The 22095-nt window shown below is 39.0% G+C and overlaps 1 protein-coding gene and 2 long non-coding RNA genes across 3 annotated transcripts; 2 read left to right on the top strand and 1 right to left on the bottom strand.

Annotated features, from left to right (window-relative positions):
- The first annotated feature begins 8216 nt into the window (after window positions 1-8216).
- Window positions 8217-9999, top strand: LOC103639647 (protein FAR1-RELATED SEQUENCE 5-like). The gene is made up of 7 exons (XM_020544115.2): window positions 8217-8342; window positions 8419-8686; window positions 8762-9102; window positions 9184-9246; window positions 9316-9396; window positions 9505-9573; window positions 9649-9999. The coding sequence occupies exons 1-7, from the start codon at window positions 8217-8219 to the stop codon at window positions 9997-9999; spliced, it is 1299 nt and encodes a 432-aa protein (XP_020399704.2).
- A 1116-nt stretch (window positions 10000-11115) lies between these two features.
- Window positions 11116-11737, bottom strand: LOC118473262 (uncharacterized). The gene is made up of 3 exons (XR_004852514.1): window positions 11567-11737; window positions 11376-11501; window positions 11116-11261 (listed from the first exon to the last, which is right to left on the bottom strand). It is a non-coding gene; the product is annotated as an uncharacterized lncRNA (long non-coding RNA).
- Window positions 11738-20928: 9191 nt separating this feature from the next.
- On the top strand, window positions 20929-21550 carry LOC103639648 (uncharacterized). The gene is made up of 3 exons (XR_002265160.1): window positions 20929-21099; window positions 21165-21290; window positions 21405-21550. It is a non-coding gene; the product is annotated as an uncharacterized lncRNA (long non-coding RNA).
- Window positions 21551-22095: the final 545 nt, after the last annotated feature.

The raw sequence follows: 22095 nt of genomic DNA, 5'->3' as shown, positions 1-22095 counted from the left end.
CAAACATTCATTTGCACGATACATTACATCATACATTTGCATTCATAAACATTCACTTAGACATACATAGGATCATCATCAGCATAACATACAAACTTGCTTCGGTTCCAAAAGGAAGGCAATTTTATGCTTCGCTGTGTACGCAAAGAAGGGAAGGTGTTTTTCGCTTATGGCTCAAAAGTATTAATTTTGTCCACACCAAAGCATTTCATACATGGACGGAAAAGTAAGATTATATTACAAAGTGAAACTCAATTACATCATACTTCATACAAGTTATTACAGGAGTTTTTTGAGCTATTTTTACAAATTATTCAAGCTTCGACAGCATCTCTGGAGCTTCGTCCTTTTACTCTGCAGCTTCGGCTTGGTCAATCTGTACAGAAGTATTATAAGCTAAATTCAAAGGAAAAGGTAAGCATAAGGTATGATTTTGTTACCAGCTTGAGGTGGCTCTGAGCTTCGTCACCAGCTTTGCTCCGACCACCCTTTGTCCATACTAACTTTATAAATCTATTTGCAATACTCCGAGCCAGATTGGGAATATTATCTAGGTCTGCTGGTGACAGGCTGAAGTTGGGTCTATTAACAATCTTGCCGTGTTCACAGCCAGACTTCAAAAAGGCAACAGTTGTGCCTCGAGAAGCTGCCAGGACACAGAAGTCGCTATGCCCAGCTATAACTTCGTCAAGATCATTAATTTCACCTTCAATGTGCTCGAAGGCACCAGGCAGGTCTTCAGCCGAAGGAGTAAACTCTTCACTACTGGCTCCAACAAAATGAAACACTTGCTTTAACTGATGAATGCATCGAGTGCTGAACTCCAAGCACTTATTCTGAAGATTTTTCAAAGATTCTTTCAGTTCCGAATTTCTTTGAGCTTCGGCTTCAAGCTTTGCATCAAGCTTCAGCTTTTCTTGTTCAAAATTTTCTAATTGGGAAATAAGCTTCGAATTTAATTCTGTTATTTTTGCTTCAGCATCCACTAATAAGCCTTCGGTTGTTTGTAGCTCGAAGTCTTTCTTCTCGATGGTAGCAGATTGCTCTTTTATTTTGTTTTCTAAGTTTTCAATTATAACTTCGTGCCTTTTATCCTCTAAGTCTTGCTGCATTTTTAATGCCTTGCTCAAAAGTATACTCTGTGGACAAATAACCTTCGTTAGAAATTATTTCCGTTACCACAAATAATAAGAGTTAGACACAAGGCGTTTACCTTAAAATTAGAATAGAACAAACTGCTGACAATGTGTTGTCGTCAGTAGCGGCTAATATCCGCTTCAAGCTTCGGGAAGCCGATACTCTTTGATAGAGTACCGACAACCTTCGCACCGGTTTGGTCTCGTATGCAGCCTAACCCTTCATCATAAATGCCACCGAAGAGAAGCGCCCCCGGCCGGTACCCGCAAGATATAGCATACTCTTTTAATTCCTCTTTTTCAGCTTCTGTCAGCTCCTGGCCAACTAAGTTTCGTAAGTCAAAAGTTTCATCTTCCGAAGTATCTTCGGTTATTCCTTCTTTCTCGGGTTTTGCGGCCGTGGTCTCTTCGGTGGCTGCAGCAGTTTCTTCAGCGGCCATGTTTAGCAGCATTTTATCTATATCAGCAGCTATGCTCTCTAAATTAATATCTTTGGAGTTGGCATCTTCGGCTCTGGCTTCTTCTGCGGCAACCTCCGAAGGTACAGCTTCAGTAGCTGTCGTGCTTTCAATTGCCGGCACCTTCGGAGCTGGAGCCCTTGGTGGTGTTGTTTCAATCACTTCTGTCACGGTAACAATCCTTTGCCTTTTTGGCCTAGATGCCTTTGTTTTTGTGGGCTCCTTTTCATTATGAAAAAGCTTCGTCAGATGAAGCCCCAATGGACTTAGTTTGACAGGCAAAGTTTCAGTCATTACCTTTAGAATTTCCTCTATTTCAGCATCAGAAGATGTCGCAGAAGTCTTCTCTTCTTTATCAATTGATTTTTGCTCTGGGATCGAGTCCTTTCTTTTCTTCGAAGCTAATACTTTCGCTTCAGACTTTTGTTTCTTCTTCTTTGATTGATCTTCGTCGTCTTTGTTCAAAGCGCCAGCTACTCTTTTTCTTTTCTGCCCTTCGGCACCCTTGTCCAGTTGCTCATAATCAGGATATTCAAAGTCTATAGCATCCAGCACTCTGTTTAGCCTTCGTTTCGGACGGGTGCCGAAGGCTGCTGTCATCAATTGATCTTCTTTTTTAGAATAATTCCCAAGAATTTTGGTGCACATTACTTCGATTGTTTCCAGCCATTCTTGGCAGGGTGCTTTGAAATGTTTCTTGAACTTGTAGTGGTAGGGCAGTCGGACAAGTTCCCCCTCTTTCTTCTCTCCTTCAAGCTTCGGCATAGCCCATTCCTTCATAGTTGGAAATATTTTGAAAGCCAAAAATTCATGCACTAAGTCCCTAGTGCCAATGTGCTCTGCGATAATCCTGAATTCAGCCAGCGCAGTTTGGGTTGGACCCTCTGGTGTCATATTGCATTGGGGTTTGGTCTCTCCGAAGATCAGTTCTAGCGGGCTCTGGACCAGCTTCTCCTTGTCATCGTCAACTTTGACGTAGAACCATTCCGATTTTCAGCCTGCCGGCCACTTGCTTCGGTAGCTGATCACAGGAAATTTTGTAGTCTTCCGGTAAGCAAAATTGTAACAACCAAAATTTTCATGTAATCCATCCTTTCTGGCCTTGGTTTGGTAATGTAGCTCGTGCACCCGGCAGAAACCTTCGGCAAACGGTTCCACCCCCTGGCTTCGGAGAGGCCAAATATAAACACTAAGCCTAACGATAGCGTTAGGAGTTAGTTGATGAAAGTGGATCCCAAACTTCTTTAGCACATCGGCAATCATCTTATTTAAAGGGAATCTCAAACCAGCTTTGAGAAAACTCTTGAAAACTACTATTTCATCTTTTTCTGGCTTCGGAGTAGTTTCTTCTCCACCGAAGCGAATCGGCTCTTTCTTATCTTCGCTAAAATATCCCAACTTCACCATCTTAGGAAAATCAGCTTCGGAGATGGTGGACTTTCCGAAGTCCAGGTGGCTAGGCTTGCTCGGCACTGCGCTGCTATAATCATCTCCAGAATCGGTCTCTTCAATACCAGCTTGCTCTGCTTCAGCAGCAGGGACGTCTTCCGGTGTTACCAACCCAGATCGCTTCATTGCTTTCGAAATAGGAACAGTAGCTTCGGTCTCATCTCCCTCACGATCGACCCTTGCAGTAGAGCGAACTCTGGCCATTTGATTATGACTTACTTGAAATTTTTGGTGTTGGCTTTTTTGTCTTTTCCGAAGCTCTTACTCTTGTGCCGAAGCAGATTCACAAGCGAGGTTTCGTCTGAGCACGATGATCAAGCTTCGGCTATGACTAAAAATTTGGCAGCAAAACAGTACAATAGCAATGAATGCTGTGGTAACTTCACACCTACCCGTCTGTTTATATAGTGCTGCAGGTGGGAAGGTGAATCGGCAAGGTCTCCAGCACCGAACAAACAGTCACCCGCACTCACTGAACGGTGGGCCACAGGGTCCGAGAAGGTGAATTGCTGGCACGCGCGTAATTGGTGCAAGATGGGGCGCGCGCGCAACGATTATTTTAATCGTTTCTCGCCAACGAGCTCAGGGAAGGTGTTTTTTGGATCTTCGGCATCCCGAAGCCTAGAAGATTTTTCACGGATCAAGCTCGTTACGAAAAACGATCTAGCACCGCGAAGGGGCTACTGTTGGGGGTATGCTTCGTAGCCGAAGATCCTAAAAAAGAACACCTTCGAAAAGTCTTCTCAGAAGCAAGCGCCGAAGCTATTATTTATAAAGCTTCGGCATAAAGACAAATCTCAAGATGAAGGGTCGAACCGACTTAGAGATGAATTGACTTAAAGACCCATGTTGTTTTGTGTCATTATTATAGTCGATTGAGAAGGGCATAAATGTAATTTTGCGCAGATTACATCATGTGCCTATAAATAGGTGAACAGTGTCCCGGCACTGTACACACGCTCCTGTAATCACACATTGGGCATTTGCTTTTGTGCCACGCTGGTACTTTTGCTTTCCTTCAAGCCGAAGGTACATTTGTAATTTGTTATCATTTCTATAATAATAAAATAGAAATGAGTTAATAATAATAATAATCAAATGCTTATATTATTTTTCATATTTTATGTAAATCCTTCTTCATTATTTGTTGTGCTTATGAAGGTATGTCCTTCATAACCTTCGTCCGGAATTCATTATATCCCAAGGGAGATAATGCTTCGAAGGATGAAGGACTTTAACGTTTAACAATTTATGTGTTGCCTTGTTCTTAATTCATAGCAGTTAAGAACAAGTCCCCAACAGTATCTTTTGATTGCATGATATGTGCCAAGTGTAAATTATGGATGATTTACTCCTAAATCTATACTGTATTTAAGTGGCAATATCGTTGTGTGTTCCCTCCCCTTGCGCAGGCACTCACGCAGCGAAGCCACCCACGCACATGCCCGCCCTTCAAAGGAGTAACCACCAAAAAAGCGTGATTGATTGGGTTCAAACCTAGCACTGCTTGAAACACAACAACACCTTCAATCAACGGAACTAATGGATAGTTGCATTATAAAATAAGAGATATTATAAATAAGACTGTAGCAATGTACACACAACTAACTAGTATCACTTATAAGTAATGTTCACACTCATGTGACATTATCCTTAAAGTGGTATTGCATGTCTCCTATAAGTATACAAAACATGTATGCACACTTTTAGGGGGAGGTCACTCTATAAGTTGGTATCTTTAAGACAAACACCTTTCTCAAGCTTATCACGCGGGTCTCATTGAAAGGAAAATGGAATCCACGAAGAAAAGCAACATGCTTCAACTTCAAGAATTCAACAATTGGTATCAAGTTGAATTGGTATCAAGATCTTTTAGTATATTTTGCATGCTTTCTCCATGCATTATATAAATTAAAAAGGTAAGGGCTCAAATTTGATTCTTGATGTAGTCCTATTCTAACAGGAAAGTCATATGTGTCTCTACCACTTGTTCGAAAAATTAGTCACAACATTATTATACATGTCCTTAATGACTCCAACATACTTTATTAGAACTTTATGTTTGTCCAAAGCCCCCACCCAACATTGCTTGGTATTTTATTATAAGCCTTCTCCAAAACACTGAAAACTATGTGTACATCCTTGTTTGTTCTCTATATTGCTCCATCACTTGTCTCATTAAGAAAATGGCTCCTAAAGTTGACCTTCCAAGCATGAAACTAAATTGGTTTGAAGAGATCCTTGTTATTCTTTTAAGACTGCTCGATAACTCTCTCACATAGATTTATAGTATGTCCCACCAACTTAATTCTCTGATAACTAGTACAACTTTGGATATCTCCTTATTCCTGTATATCGATACCAATATACTTTTCATGCACTCGTCATGCATCTTGTTCAATCGAAAGATATGGTTGAAAAACTTGTTTAGCCATACTGAGGCATCTCCATACCTTAATTGAGATACCATCAGGGTCCATTGTATTACTCATTCATCATTTCCAATGCCTCACTAACCTTAAAATCTTAGATCCTACAATTGAAGCACCTATTAGTGTCATGAAAAGAGTCATATCTTATGCACTTGGATGTTTACATGGTTCAAATTCAATTCAAAATTTCAATCTTTTGAATGAAATCCTTAGGCAGGAAAAAGATTTTTAGCTGCACAAAGGACATTTGCTTCTTGTTTCATTTATCTTTCAGGTATATATATATATATAGGGCGTTGGTAATTGAAGCCCTGGGCTTCATATAGGTGCGCGGAGCCCCAGCCAGACGAGCCGAACGTGGTCGAACCGAATGGATCGATCCAGGCGGCCCGTTTTAATGCACTACAGTTATGCAAGTATAATAGGTTGTATAAATATGCGTAAACCAACGTGGGCCACGTGTTCGTATATGGATCGGTGACGTGTAACCCGTAAAAGGGGGAAGCGCATTTAAACAGACAGTTACGACACCGTAAATGTATTCATAACATGGCATAGATGACTGTTACTCCCCCGATCAGAGCGCCCACGATCAGCGCGGCCACGATCCTAAAATTAAGCGGGTAATGGATATGCGCCGTGAAATATGCGTCCACGATATTGGATATACGCTTGGTACAGGGAAAAAAATCATAATCTTCCAGAAAAGTGGAGAGTACGCATCATTTGATAGTCCGCTGCTGGGTGAAGGGCGATTTTGATCTGGAAGATGGCGGCGCCATGGGGAAACAAGACCATAAGTGAGTATGCGACGCCGACGTCTGTTCATAAACAAAATCAATGCTTGGATATCGTAGCAATGGTGCAGGAAGAAGAACAAGGAGGGTACCAGTTAGCGTCAGATGCAATTACGCATACAGAATCAGCTACTGCTGTAGACGCAATTACTCCACCAGCAGCTTTGAGGGCCCCAGGGGTTGATGAACAGACCATGTTTGAGGCATCAAGGATGACAGTAACTCAAGGAGGACAGCACCTTAATACTATGCGTACTATTGGTGATCATGAACAGGACACACCAGTGATTCTGCAGAGACATGTAAGTAATATTGAACTGATTTGAATTTTCAGTATTGTACGTTGAATTGTATACAGTATAAGGCAGCTAGAGATGGTGTGACATTCAGTATTTATATTGTGCATACACTGTGAAACTTTTGGCTGAAAATTGTTATGATCTACATACAACATAAAAATATGTAGGGTACCATAGATGATACAATTTATATTTTTTGCACAGGAAGTTACAATTGATCCGAGATTAGTACCTAAAGTTGGTATGACATTCAGTGGGGTGGATGAAGCATATAAATTTTATAGTAGGTATGCATATGAAGTTGGATTTCCATTGAAAAAGTATAGGGAACGGAAAAATTGTAAGTGGTTGAATTGCTCGATGGAAGGCAAAAGATCAGTAAGGGGAATATCAAACCCAAAGGTACGTAGTACCAGTTCGAAACGGACACAATGCAAGGCCGGTATGAAACTTAAAAAAATTTATGATGATGCAAAAGAGACAGTTATATCAGTGCGTATTGATCTGTTGCACTTGGATCATAATCATGAATTTTTTAAAAAGGATACCGAAAAGAATCAATTACAATGCAACAAGACGCATGATCCTGAATACATGGAGTTCATAAGTTCAATGCAAGAGAGTCGAATTCCGCAACATTGTATTATGGATTATGTATCAGAAATGCACGGTGGTCCTGAGAGTGTGCCTGTAACAGCACAGGACATGTATAACCTGTAAGTTTATGATATGTTCCGATTGATATACATAATTGATATATGCTGATTGTTGTTTCTGCCTAATGCTAAATTTTCACAATAATTTCAGGAAAAAGGCAAAGCAACGAGAAAGAAATGCAAATGATGTGGCAAAGCTACTATCCTTTTTTGCATCCTGCAAAAAGGATAATCCACAATTTTTCTCTGACTTCCAATTGGATAAAGAAGGCAAGATTTTAAGCATATTTTGGTCACATGCAAGCCAGCAAGGGGATTACATTGATTTTGGTGATGCGGTTACATTTGACACAACACATAAGACTAATCTGTATGAAAAACCACTAGGTATGTTTGTTGGTTCAAATCACCACCTACATTGCACCATATTTGCTTTCGCATTGTTGGGGGATGAAACTGTTGATACATTTGAATGGGTATTCAACGCCTTCAAAACATGCATGGGAACCGAAGGGCCACGAGTGATGCTGACAGGTACGACTGATAATAATGAATTAAATGTATATACATCAACTATGGCTTAAATTAGATATTATTTTCTTTATATAACATGGAATAAGATTCGTACAATTGTGTCATATATGTTTGCAGATCAAGATCCTGCAATGCCAGTAGCCCTCGAGAGGGTTTTCCCACACACAATACATCGTTTATGTCTATGGCATGTGCAAAATAGGTATATGCCTTTTCTAAACGAGTTGTATGCAAGATTTGAGGAAATGGACTTTAAGACACGGTTTCAATCTATAATACATCATCCTTTGACTGAGTTGGAGTTTGAGACTGCATGGTCAATGCTACTTGAAGATTTTGATCTGCACGATAACAGTACTCTGGATAATCTGTATGGAATACGTAAGGATTGGGTGCCTGCTTTTTTTAAAAATCATTATTGTGGTCTAATGTTGTCTACACAGCGTAGCGAAAGCATGAACAGGCTTGTCAAAAGTGCACATGTTGATGCAAATACTCCGCTTCATCAATTCGCCAAGCAAATGATGAAACTTCTACACAGTAGAAAGATGAAAGAGTCAAAAGAAGCAGTGGGAAGCATGGTGAGGATAAAATTGTTATGTCGTATATTGATACTTTAATATAAGTGTAAACTAATTTGCATTATATATGCCACAGGGTCAAAAGGAAACGAACACGCTATACATGTTTGAGATAAGGGTTGCAAGAGCATACACAAGGGCTGTGATGTGTAGATTCCAGGAATCTTTGAAATATGCAACCGCATTCAAGATAATGCACGACGAAGAAGGGGGTGCAAATGATTGGGTAGTGCAACATACAACTAGATCGAATAAAATTGTTTGGGGACAGCACCAATTCAAAGTCACAGCTGATGAAGATGCAGGAAAGTATACTTGTGAATGCAAACATTGGGAACATACAGGTATGGAGTACTAAAAAGTAAATATATACATTGAAAACATATGAACAAAATCTTAAGATCATTATTGTTTTATAGGGCTATTCTGTGTACATGTACTACGCGCGTTTATGCATCTTCAGATTGACCGGATACCGAAAGAATATATTTTACAAAGATACACCACCTCTGCAAGGCAAGATGTTCCGTTTTCAAGAGATGATAGGAATTTGAAGGGGAAGGATGGAGAAACTAAGTCATATAGACAGAAGATGTTGCTTAAAAAGGCAATGAAAGTAGTGCATCATGCTAGTTTATCCAAAGCAGGAAATGATAGAGCCCTAACAGTAATGGATGAGCTTCTCGAAGTACTTTCGCGTTTGGAAACAGATATAGACGTTGAGGAAACTTGTGGAACTAGTGGAGGAGATGGTATACAGGTATGTAATGTTTTAATATGAATGTTGTAACATATTATTAATCATATTATATTGATGAGGTGTGAAACAATAAAATCTCAGGACGATGATGAAGCCAATAGAGACAACGAAAAGGATGATGAATTTGACGAAAGGAATAACAAGGTTTGGATCGTACTGTTGTTAATGTTTATTTGTAAATGATGTATAATGATCTTTCATCCAAATTTTCAGGAAATTCAAGACGTATCTATTATACTTGAACAAGGTGTGGCCAATGATCAAATACATATACCAGTACGTCCATTAGAAGAGGTAATGTCTTTAACAACTTTACTGATTTGCAGTTATACATATACATGATTTATACGTTTGAGTTATTGGGTTATGATTGAACTTAACAAAATGTGTTGTCAATTACAGGTTAATTTGCATGATCACGCAATAATGAATGTTAGTGGTGTCAGTGAACAAAATGATAATGCCAGAAAGGTAATAATGGTATAAATACTGTATGTTGGACTACATAATATTATATGCTGAGAAGTATTTACTTTTGAATTGCAGAAACTGGAATTTGCAGTCGATGGGATAAGCTTGGCAAGACCAAATAACTCAAGACCCAAAGGAAGAACAATAAAGGGGAGTGAAGAAAGGGTTATTAAATTGGGAGCAAAAGGTACAAAGAAAATGACCAGGAAATGTCAGAAGTGTGGAATTGCTGATGGTCACAACAGTAGGACATGTTTGTCAATGGAGGAAAATAGACAAAGGTTGGCAAGCCTTGCTGGACGTAAGAGAGGACGACCTCCAGGATCTAGGAACAAGGGTGGCAGTCAAGCTCCTGATTGGAATGAGACAACAACATCTAAAAAACACGCAAATGAGTTCGATAGTAGTGAGTCAGACAGTGATTAGAATCTTGTATGAGATACGATTAATTTGTTTTTACAATAAACCTTGCTTGTTTGGCAACTGATTTATATAGAGGTGGATATTGAAATCTAATAAATGGTGCGTATATTGCTTAATAATGTTGCGTAACTGGAACTACAAAACATCGTATATAACTTGTGGGATGATCGTATAATTTGTAATCTATATACCAGTACTGTTGATAACGACAGCAGTGAGTCAGGCGCGAGAGTAGTCTGTTGTATCTGATACGAATAATCTAAGATATAAAGTTGTTGAAATCTGATAAATAGAGCGTATATTGCTTACTAATGTTGCATAATTTGAAGTAGGAAACATCGTATATGGCCTGGATGATACTCGCATATAAACAGATGGTAATATTAAGGAATGAGGTATACATATAACATCTTCAGAACATTAAAACAGATCATATTTAAAGCACACAGAAGTGAAAACATCTGATGTTCACATATTCGCGACATAACCATAAGTATCCAGCCAACTAAAGTTCACAGAAAGAACCTGGGTAACACCCCTAACACAAAGTAGCATGACATTTGTTCTGAAAACAGCACATATAAGGAAGCTTCCTACAATTGTTAACTGAACAAAATGGCCAAAATACCACAGTACGGTACATTGCCCACACCATTGCTTAGATCTGACATAGTTCACTAATTGCGCGCAAACATAAATCTCTGGATATCTAATGGAAGTGGCAACGCCTTGTTGATGCGATGGAATGTGAGTTGATGAAGGGCATGAGCACGTAGGTCTCGGGAATTGTCCTGCAATAAAAGCATAGCTTGCATTAGACACGTAAATAGCTAACATGAACAACTGATGACAACCGGATTATAGAAACAGTTAGCACAGACACTTATTGGTTGATTGAAAGAAGATATGACACCTGCATTGTGATCATAAGATTTCATGTAACTCATCACAAAAAATCCACAGTCATTTGACCCTGTCCTCATTGTTGGGCAGTTAGATGGCATATCCAATGGAAAATTACCAAACTTAGGAAATTCTGCGTTGGGGCAAACGTGTTGTAACGCTTTGCTCAGCCTACTCATTATCACCCTAGCCCATGGGAATTTCCTACCACCTAAATAAATTGGATCATAATGATAGTCCTTCCATTCGGTGCCACCAAGTTGTATACCATAGGGATTCGAATCTAAAATGTGTATAACCCGGTGGTGTAGATTGATCACATACAGTGTCCAATGACCCCTGCTAAGCATAGGTACCATTATCTGTTGATGAGAAAAGTAAATATAGGTTACATGTTGCTGTTGTAAAGTCATGATAATATAAATGTACAGTTAATGAGCTGATGAAACTGTGAACAAAATGTTAATGGGACGTACCGACTTGCATTTATCCAGATTCACCAAAGAAGGCAATGTGTTGTACAAGCAATTCTGTAGGACATTTTGATCAAACGGCTGAGGATTCTTGCTGTGACGTTCCTGTTCTTCAAAATTTAACAGAGCCTATAAAAAAAGAGTGTGTAAGTATATTATGTGTATAGTTACAATAACTGTGAAGAAGAACCTACCCCAACGTTGACATCAAGTATTAATCTGTTAGATGTCAGAGTTCGACGATGATTTTTAGAATCATCACGAACACACTCTATGAAACACTGCATGAAGACATCCTCAAGACATTTACCCTCCGCGAAAGATTCATAAATATCCATACAGTTTGCACTGTAATCACCGTAATCAATAACTACCCTGTATGATGAACAAAGGTATAGATTCTTATTTCATAAATGAACCAACTTATAAATACGTTATTCGTAATTTGGGTTACATGTACCTGCTTTGGTCAATGTCCTTGGAACAAATTAAATCCCACAGAGAACGGATACACTCTTGCTCTGTAAGTGGTGGATCAGATCCATAGTTTGTAGTACCTTTGAGTGTATCAACCTGAAATGCAACATGGTTGTAAGTGGTTGAACATTAAAAAAATCAGTTTAATATCATAAAAAGCATTATGAAATATGTATGTCATCATACTGACATGAGGAGTTGGGGTCTGGTCAAAAACTGGCCCACTGTCATTTTGTTCCATTTCCTCTGTTGCCATTGCACCTCTCTACACAAAGGTATATAATTAGTATAACTGTGTTGTATGTATAGTAATATGTAATTATAACATGAGACATGGACTGCTAACAAACATTTTTTTCCGGTGTCACGTCAAATTTGGGCAAGCAGGTGCAAGCTGATGTGGTTTGAGGTGTGATATTTGTGTTCCTCAAACTTATGTTTCGAACATCAAAACAGAAATCCTGTTGACAAAAAAAGTGTGGTTCGCATACTGCTAAAAAGAAGTATGCATACATGTACGTATAATGAGTAAAAATAGTATTGTCGTTGGACAAATTACCTGTTGATCTGAAACCACATCCGATTCGTCGGGAAAGGTCTCAAGGACTGTACGGATATGCTGTTGTCTTTCGTGAATTTCTTCAAACTGAGTAGCACCCAGTTGGGTCTCAAGCTGCGAAGCTTGGGATGGCATATCGGGTGTGGGCTGGGTGGCATCAACTGTGTGTCCTTGTACACAATTATATTGAAAATAATATATGTCAAAATTTGAATTATAAATCAAATGTTGCTGTGTATACTTGACAAAAACATAAGCTGTTAACTGTACTTATAACAAAAAACGTATGCACATGTCAAAAGATAAAATGTTCTGAATAAGGAATACCTGCTGAATCAGCCGAATTCCCCGGTTGCTGTGGCTCATCCGTCTTGTTTTCCAACTTTTCAGACTCGGCACGTAGTACCTCGTCTATCAATTCTATAAACTTGTCTGCTATGTCATATTGCTTGACAATAATTTTGTCGATGCTGTCTTTTATGGCTACGCATGACTTGTCAACCTCCAAGTCATATGCAGCAAGAATATCTGTGAATTTAGATCGATGACGATGTGGGAGATCGTTGATCTTACTTGACATCATCTCTTTGATAGATGGAAGTTTGATGTTAAAAGTTGGCCGAGGCATGGGGCCAGGGCGCGGTGCATCAAAAATATTGGTCCTGCACTCCGGCTGGTTGTTGAGCAAAAAATAGTAAGAATCCATGTCCACCTTCGTATTCTATTTGTTCAATAAATAATCATAAACAATGGATATAATACATCATAAACTTGCCTCAGATTGGCGATCGATCTTAGGTCCAACTGCATAGCATGTCTCCGTCGAGCTTCGGAACTAGAAATAAAATTGTAGTGACTGTGAGTAACCAACTGTGTAACTGTGCATAACCAACTGTGAAAATATGAATAACTTACTTCACAGTGTCCGAAAGATTCAGCCCCATGGCGAACCTTCCTCTTGTCAGCTTTGGTCAAAGCTTTTATGCTATTCTTATCAAAAAATTTAATGCGAGGTGTGCCACTCTTATTATGGGGGGCAGCGGCTGTATGCAGGTGATCCAAGTAGTACAACTACATTAAAAAGAATTACAATGTTCAATAGCAATGTAAGTAGACATAACAAACATCGTAAAACATGTTACATAACTACCAAAAGTTAGGAACCAATAATGAAATAAATGTGCATACGGAAAAACACTATACTTACAAGGACAACAATGGAGCATCCATATATAGTCGTGGAGACATTTGTGGTGATCCGGTTGTGCCACTTCTTGGCAGCTTCACATAGATCATTAAAAATCAACTGGCACCAGTCGATCTCATGGAAACGGTGCATTTCTTCTGTGAGAAGCACCTCATGATATGTGATGCCCCAGCTAGCAGTTGGAAACAGCAAACGGTTGAATAGAATGAGGAAGAAACATCTGATTGAAAGGTCATCATCCTCGCCTTTCCTTAATCGATCCTGTAGAAATGCCACATTGAACTCATCTTTGGCCACACCAAGCTCTGCCCTCAAGTTGCTTGCTGCAACTGCTTCATCAATACCCAAAGGTTTACCACCTCCATGATTTGGCACGCCAAGAATAAGATGAACAATATCCTTTGTGATCTTGAGTTCCTTTCCTGGACCAGGACGTATTGTCATATCCTTGGGGTCTAGCTTGTCCATCAACCATTGGAGGTGTGATCTACTGCACAGCGCATCTACTGTCATATCAAGAATGGAAGAGAAGCCTTTACGTCTTATAGCCTCACGTTGTCTTTCATTCAAAATGTTAATGCTTGCAATGACATCTTGAGGGTTGCACCTCACATTAAGCCTCTGTTAAACAATATACAACATGAAATAATTTTGTTATTATGAAAAAAATAATCAGAACATTACAAATATGAAATTGTTTGTTGGGTATGCATAACATTAACCTGTCGGGGTAGCTCCTCATGTTTAACCCTCTTTGTCACGACTTTTCTTAACACTCTTGTGTGGCTTTCAGAAACATTGCGCTTCTTCATAGCTGGCATGAAGTCATCTTCATCAGAATCAATCTGAACTGTTTCATTGGTCACATTTTGACTGTCAGTATTTGAAGGATTTTCAACTTCTGGACATGGATTAGGATGTTCTGCAGAGGGAATGTCTACACTGAAGCACTCCTGGCTTGACTGGATTGTTATACGCTTGGGGTTATTTGGAGGACGGTCGACTTGCTTCATTTTTTTAAATTAAAAGCTGCATACATAATATACAATGTTGTAAAAAATAAAAGGTTATATATGCATATGTATTTATGATGTGGTATGATTGAATCAATTAACCTAATTGTTTTAACTACCAAAACTAAAACATCTGAATATACTGTTCTCTATTTACATTTGCATACACATACTGAACTGTTTCAATTATTAGGAAAACTGAATATGTTTCAATAGAAACAACCCTTGCTGTGACCAAATAAATGTGTTAGCTGTAATGCTCTGAAATACATTAATGTATGCACTAAACAGATATGAAATTTTAAATAAAAAATATACTCTACGAATAACAACTAGTTGACTGCTCATTTACTAAACACATTTACATAAAAAGTCTGAATATGTTTGAGCAAAACAAAACTTGCTATAACCAAACTGTATTGTCTGTGACCTAGTGTAATAAATAATGTCTGTTTTGTAATAATACAAAACTGTATATGATTCAATAAAACATGTACTGAACTGTTCAAAAAATAAGTGAATAACAGACCTTGCTGTAACCAAATAATGTATTAGCTGTAATCATCTGAAAATACATAAATGTATGCACTAAACAGAAATGAAATTTTATATAAAACATATACTCTATGAAAAACAACTAGTTGGCTGATCATTTACTATACACAGATGCATACATATTCTGAACTGATATACCAGCATAACAAACTGAATATGTTGCATACAGATGCATACATGAAACACATTAGCATATATGATCTGTCCTGTTATACGTTCATAAAAATCTGAATATGTTGCATACCATTGCATACAGTTGCAAACATAAAACACAATTTGCCTGCAACCTGATATGTTTGAGCAAAACAAAAATTGCTATAAACAATCTGTATTAACTGTGAACTGGTTTAATAAATAATGTCTGTTTTAAAATAATAAAAAACTGGATATGATCCAATAAAACAATACATGCTGTCACACAATGTATTAACTATAACAATAATGGAATAAATAAGTGTATGCAGTCACACAATGTGCATAACCAACTGTGTACATGAGCGTAACCGACTGTGTAAGTGTGCGTAACCAACTGTGTAAATGTGCGTAAATGTATACATCAACTGCATAACTAATGTCAACCCTAACCGTGATCCACACAATGCAAAATGAACAAAAAACAACTAGTTTGTTGACGGTCAAACTCGATCCAATGAAATGCGCGCGAGCTAGGGTTGGGAAGAACACACCGATTGGAGCGGTGAAAGTTGGCGGCGGCGAATGTTGAGGATGGCGGAGAACGTGGAAGCAGTCGGGTCGGCGGAGAGCGAAGGAGCAGAACCGTCGCCGGAGAAGGTAGGGTTTTCGCCGGTCGCCGAATGCAGCGGCGCGAATATTGGAGCGACGATTGGGGAAACCGAGGGCGCGCCGCTCAAATGCCGCTTGCGACTGGATCGACAGCGAGCGGCGAGGGGTTGGAAGAGTCGTCGGAAAGGGGAGCGGAGTCGCCGGGATGGAAGAATCGCCGGAGATTCCTGGAGTCGTGCGGGGGTTGGGGTTTTGCGGTTATGGAAACTGAGCCGGGAGCAAAGGAGCTAATCGCGGGATCACGTAGGTATTTATATGGAAACCGAAAGGGCAGTCCGCTGTGAAATGCAGGTGCGTTCATATTTGGATATACTATATGTATTTAGACTATATATACTATATGTATTTAGAGCCCTGGGCTCTATTTAGCTAGAGGAAGCCCCAGCCAAATATGAACGCACCTGCATTTCACAGCGGACTGCCCTTTCGGTTTCCATATAAATACCTACGTGATCCCGCGATTAGCTCCTTTGCTCCCGGCTCAGTTTCCATAACCGCAAAACCCCAACCCCCGCACGACTCCAGGAATCTCCGGCGATTCTTCCATCCCGGCGACTCCGCTCCCCTTTCCGACGACTCTTCCAACCCCTCGCCGCTCGCTGTCGATCCAGTCGCAAGCGGCATTTGAGCGGCGCGCCCTCGGTTTCCCCAATCGTCGCTCCAATATTCGCGCCGCTGCATTCGGCGACCGGCGAAAACCCTACCTTCTCCGGCGACGGTTCTGCTCCTTCGCTCTCCGCCGACCCGACTGCTTCCACGTTCTCCGCCATCCTCAACATTCGCCGCCGCCAACTTTCACCGCTCCAATCGGTGTGTTCTTCCCAACCCTAGCTCGCGCGCATTTCATTGGATCGAGTTTGACCGTCAACAAACTAGTTGTTTTTTGTTCATTTTGCATTGTGTGGATCACGGTTAGGGTTGACATTAGTTATGCAGTTGATGTATACATTTACGCACATTTACACAGTTGGTTACGCACACTTACACAGTCGGTTACGCTCATGTACACAGTTGGTTATGCACATTGTGTGACTGCATACACTTATTTATTCCATTATTGTTATAGTTAATACATTGTGTGACAGCATGTATTGTTTTATTGGATCATATCCAGTTTTTTATTATTTTAAAACAGACATTATTTATTAAACCAGTTCACAGTTAATACAGATTGTTTATAGCAATTTTTGTTTTGCTCAAACATATCAGGTTGCAGGCAAATTGTGTTTTATGTTTGCAACTGTATGCAATGGTATGCAACATATTCAGATTTTTATGAACGTATAACAGGACAGATCATATATGCTAATGTGTTTCATGTATGCATCTGTATGCAACATATTCAGTTTGTTATGCTGGTATATCAGTTCAGAATATGTATGCATCTGTGTATAGTAAATGATCAGCCAACTAGTTGTTTTTCATAGAGTATATGTTTTATATAAAATTTCATTTCTGTTTAGTGCATACATTTATGTATTTTCAGATGATTACAGCTAATACATTATTTGGTTACAGCAAGGTCTGTTATTCACTTATTTTTTGAACAGTTCAGTACATGTTTTATTGAATCATATACAGTTTTGTATTATTACAAAACAGACATTATTTATTACACTAGGTCACAGACAATACAGTTTGGTTATAGCAAGTTTTGTTTTGCTCAAACATATTCAGACTTTTTATGTAAATGTGTTTAGTAAATGAGCAGTCAACTAGTTGTTATTCGTAGAGTATATTTTTTATTTAAAATTTCATATCTGTTTAGTGCATACATTAATGTATTTCAGAGCATTACAGCTAACACATTTATTTGGTCACAGCAAGGGTTGTTTCTATTGAAACATATTCAGTTTTCCTAATAATTGAAACAGTTCAGTATGTGTATGCAAATGTAAATAGAGAACAGTATATTCAGATGTTTTAGTTTTGGTAGTTAAAACAATTAGGTTAATTGATTCAATCATACCACATCATAAATACATATGCATATATAACCTTTTATTTTTTACAACATTGTATATTATGTATGCAGCTTTTAATTTAAAAAAATGAAGCAAGTCGACCGTCCTCCAAATAACCCCAAGCGTATAACAATCCAGTCAAGCCAGGAGTGCTTCAGTGTAGACATTCCCTCTGCAGAACATCCTAATCCATGTCCAGAAGTTGAAAATCCTTCAAATGCTGACAGTCAAAATGTGACCAATGAAACAGTTCAGATTGATTCTGATGAAGATGACTTCATGCCAGCTATGAAGAAGCGCAATGTTTCTGAAAGCCACACAAGAGTGTTAAGAAAAGTCGTGACAAAGAGGGTTAAACATGAGGAGCTACCCCGACAGGTTAATGTTATGCATACCCAACAAACAATTTCATATTTGTAATGTTCTGATTATTTTTTCATAATAACAAAATTATTTCATGTTGTATATTGTTTAACAGAGGCTTAATGTGAGGTGCAACCCTCAAGATGTCATTGCAAGCATTAACATTTTGAATGAAAGACAACGTGAGGCTATAAGACGTAAAGGCTTCTCTTCCATTCTTGATATGACAGTAGATGCGCTGTGCAGTAGATCACACCTCCAATGGTTGATGGACAAGCTAGACCCCAAGGATATGACAATACGTCCTGGTCCAGGAAAGGAACTCAAGATCACAAAGGATATTGTTCATCTTATTCTTGGCGTGCCAAATCATGGAGGTGGTAAACCTTTGGGTATTGATGAAGCAGTTGCAGCAAGCAACTTGAGGGCAGAGCTTGGTGTGGCCAAAGATGAGTTCAATGTGGCATTTCTACAGGATCGATTAAGGAAAGGCGAGGATGATGACCTTTCAATCAGATGTTTCTTCCTCATTCTATTCAACCGTTTGCTGTTTCCAACTGCTAGCTGGGGCATCACATATCATGAGGTGCTTCTCACAGAAGAAATGCACCGTTTCCATGAGATCGACTGGTGCCAGTTGATTTTTAATGATCTATGTGAAGCTGCCAAGAAGTGGCACAACCGGATCACCACAAATGTCTCCACGACTATATATGGATGCTCCATTGTTGTCCTTGTAAGTATAGTGTTTTTCCGTATGCACATTTATTTCATTATTGGTTCCTAACTTTTGGTAGTTATGTAACATGTTTTACGATGTTTGTTATGTCTACTTACATTGCTATTGAACATTGTAATTCTTTTTAATGTAGTTGTACTACTTGGATCACCTGCATACAGCCGCTGCCCCCCATAATAAGAGTGGCACACCTCGCATTAAATTTTTTGATAAGAATAGCATAAAAGCTTTGACCAAAGCTGACAAGAGGAAGGTTCGCCATGGGGCTGAATCTTTCGGACACTGTGAAGTAAGTTATTCATATTTTCACAGTTGGTTATGCACAGTTACACAGTTGGTTACTCACAGTCACTACAATTTTATTTCTAGTTCCGAAGCTCGACGGAGACATGCTATGCAGTTGGACCTAAGATCGATCGCCAATCTGAGGCAAGTTTATGATGTATTATATCCATTGTTTATGATTATTTATTGAACAAATAGAATACGAAGGTGGACATGGATTCTTACTATTTTTTGCTCAACAACCAGCCGGAGTGCAGGACCAATATTTTTGATGCACCGCGCCCTGGCCCCATGCCTCGGCCAACTTTTAACATCAAACTTCCATCTATCAAAGAGATGATGTCAAGTAAGATCAACGATCTCCCACATCGTCATCGATCTAAATTCACAGATATTCTTGCTGCATATGACTTGGAGGTTGACAAGTCATGCGTAGCCATAAAAGACAGCATCGACAAAATTATTGTCAAGCAATATGACATAGCAGACAAGTTTATAGAATTGATAGACGAGGTACTACGTGCCGAGTCTGAAAAGTTGGAAAACAAGACGGATGAGCCACAGCAACCGGGGAATTCGGCTGATTCAGCAGGTATTCCTTATTCAGAACATTTTATCTTTTGACATGTGCATACGTTTTTTGTTATAAGTACAGTTAACAACTTATGTTTTTGTCAAGTATACACAGCAACATTTGATTTATAATTCAAATTTTGACATATATTATTTTCAATATAATTGTGTACAAGGACACACAGTTGATGCCACCCAGCCCACACCCGATATGCCATCCCAAGCTTCGCAGCTTGAGACCCAACTGGGTGCTACTCAGTTTGAAGAAATTCACGAAAGACAACAGCATATCCGTACAGTCCTTGAGACCTTTCCCGACGAATCGGATGTGGTTTCAGATCAACAGGTAATTTGTCCAACGACAATACTATTTTTACTCATTATACGTACATGTATGCATACTTCTTTTTAGCAGTATGCGAACCACACTTTTTTTGTCAACAGGATTTCTGTTTTGATGTTCGAAACATAAGTTTGAGGAACACAAATATCACACCTCAAACCACATCAGCTTGCACCTGCTTGCCCAAATTTGACGTGACACCGGAAAAAAATGTTTGTTAGCAGTCCATGTCTCATGTTATAATTACATATTACTATACATACAACACAGTTATACTAATTATATACCTTTGTGTAGAGAGGTGCAATGGCAACAGAGGAAATGGAACAAAATGACAGTGGGCCAGTTTTTGACCAGACCCCAACTCCTCATGTCAGTATGATGACATACATATTTCATAATGCTTTTTATGATATTAAACTGATTTTTTTAATGTTCAACCACTTACAACCATGTTGCATTTCAGGTTGATACACTCAAAGGTACTACAAACTATGGATCTGATCCACCACTTACAGAGCAAGAGTGTATCCGTTCTCTGTGGGATTTAATTTGTTCCAAGGACATTGACCAAAGCAGGTACATATAACCCAAATTACGAATAACGTATTTATAAGTTGGTTCATTTATGAAATAAGAATCTATACCTTTGTTCATCATACAGGGTAGTTATTGATTACGGTGATTACAGTGCAAACTGTATGGATATTTATGAATCTTTCGCGGAGGGTAAATGTCTTGAGGATGTCTTCATGCAGTGTTTCATAGAGTGTGTTCGTGATGATTCTAAAAATCATCGTCGAACTCTGACATCTAACAGATTAATACTTGATGTCAACGTTGGGGTAGGTTCTTCTTCACAGTTATTGTAACTATACACATAATATACTTACACACTCTTTTTTTATAGGCTCTGTTAAATTTTGAAGAACAGGAACGTCACAGCAAGAATCCTCAGCCGTTTGATCAAAATGTCCTACAGAATTGCTTGTACAACACATTGCCTTCTTTGGTGAATCTGGATAAATGCAAGTCGGTACGTCCCATTAACATTTTGTTCACAGTTTCATCAGCTCATTAACTGTACATTTATATTATCATGACTTTACAACAGCAACATGTAACCTATATTTACTTTTCTCATCAACAGATAATGGTACCTATGCTTAGCAGGGGTCATTGGACACTGTATGTGATCAATCTACACCACCGGGTTATACACATTTTAGATTCGAATCCCTATGGTATACAACTTGGTGGCACCGAATGGAAGGACTATCATTATGATCCAATTTATTTAGGTGGTAGGAAATTCCCATGGGCTAGGGTGATAATGAGTAGGCTGAGCAAAGCGTTACAACACGTTTGCCCCAACGCAGAATTTCCTAAGTTTGGTAATTTTCCATTGGATATGCCATCTAACTGCCCAACAATGAGGACAGGGTCAAATGACTGTGGATTTTTTGTGATGAGTTACATGAAATCTTATGATCACAATGCAGGTGTCATATCTTCTTTCAATCAACCAATAAGTGTCTGTGCTAACTGTTTCTATAATCCGGTTGTCATCAGTTGTTCATGTTAGCTATTTACGTGTCTAATGCAAGCTATGCTTTTATTGCAGGACAATTCCCGAGACCTACGTGCTCATGCCCTTCATCAACTCACATTCCATCGCATCAACAAGGCGTTGCCACTTCCATTAGATATCCAGAGATTTATGTTTGCGCGCAATTAGTGAACTATGTCAGATCTAAGCAATGGTGTGGGCAATGTACCGTACTGTGGTATTTTGGCCATTTTGTTCAGTTAACAATTGTAGGAAGCTTCCTTATATGTGC

The sequence above is a fragment of the Zea mays genome, chromosome 9 (genome assembly GCF_902167145.1).
Source record: "Zea mays cultivar B73 chromosome 9, Zm-B73-REFERENCE-NAM-5.0, whole genome shotgun sequence".
Lineage (NCBI taxonomy): Eukaryota > Viridiplantae > Streptophyta > Magnoliopsida > Poales > Poaceae > Zea > Zea mays.
This window is presented reverse-complemented; position numbering and strand designations above follow the sequence as displayed.

Excerpts from the sequence above, each read along its gene's own strand:
- LOC103639647 (XM_020544115.2), top strand. The coding sequence starts at position 8,217 with ATGAACAGGCTTGTCAAAAGTGCACATGTTGATGCAAATACTCCGCTT. Across the intron at positions 8,343-8,418 it reads AAGAAGCAGTGGGAAGCATG|GGTCAAAAGGAAACGAACAC; the intron begins GTGAGGATAAAA and ends TATATGCCACAG. Across the intron at positions 9,397-9,504 it reads CAGTACGTCCATTAGAAGAG|GTTAATTTGCATGATCACGC; the intron begins GTAATGTCTTTA and ends TGTCAATTACAG.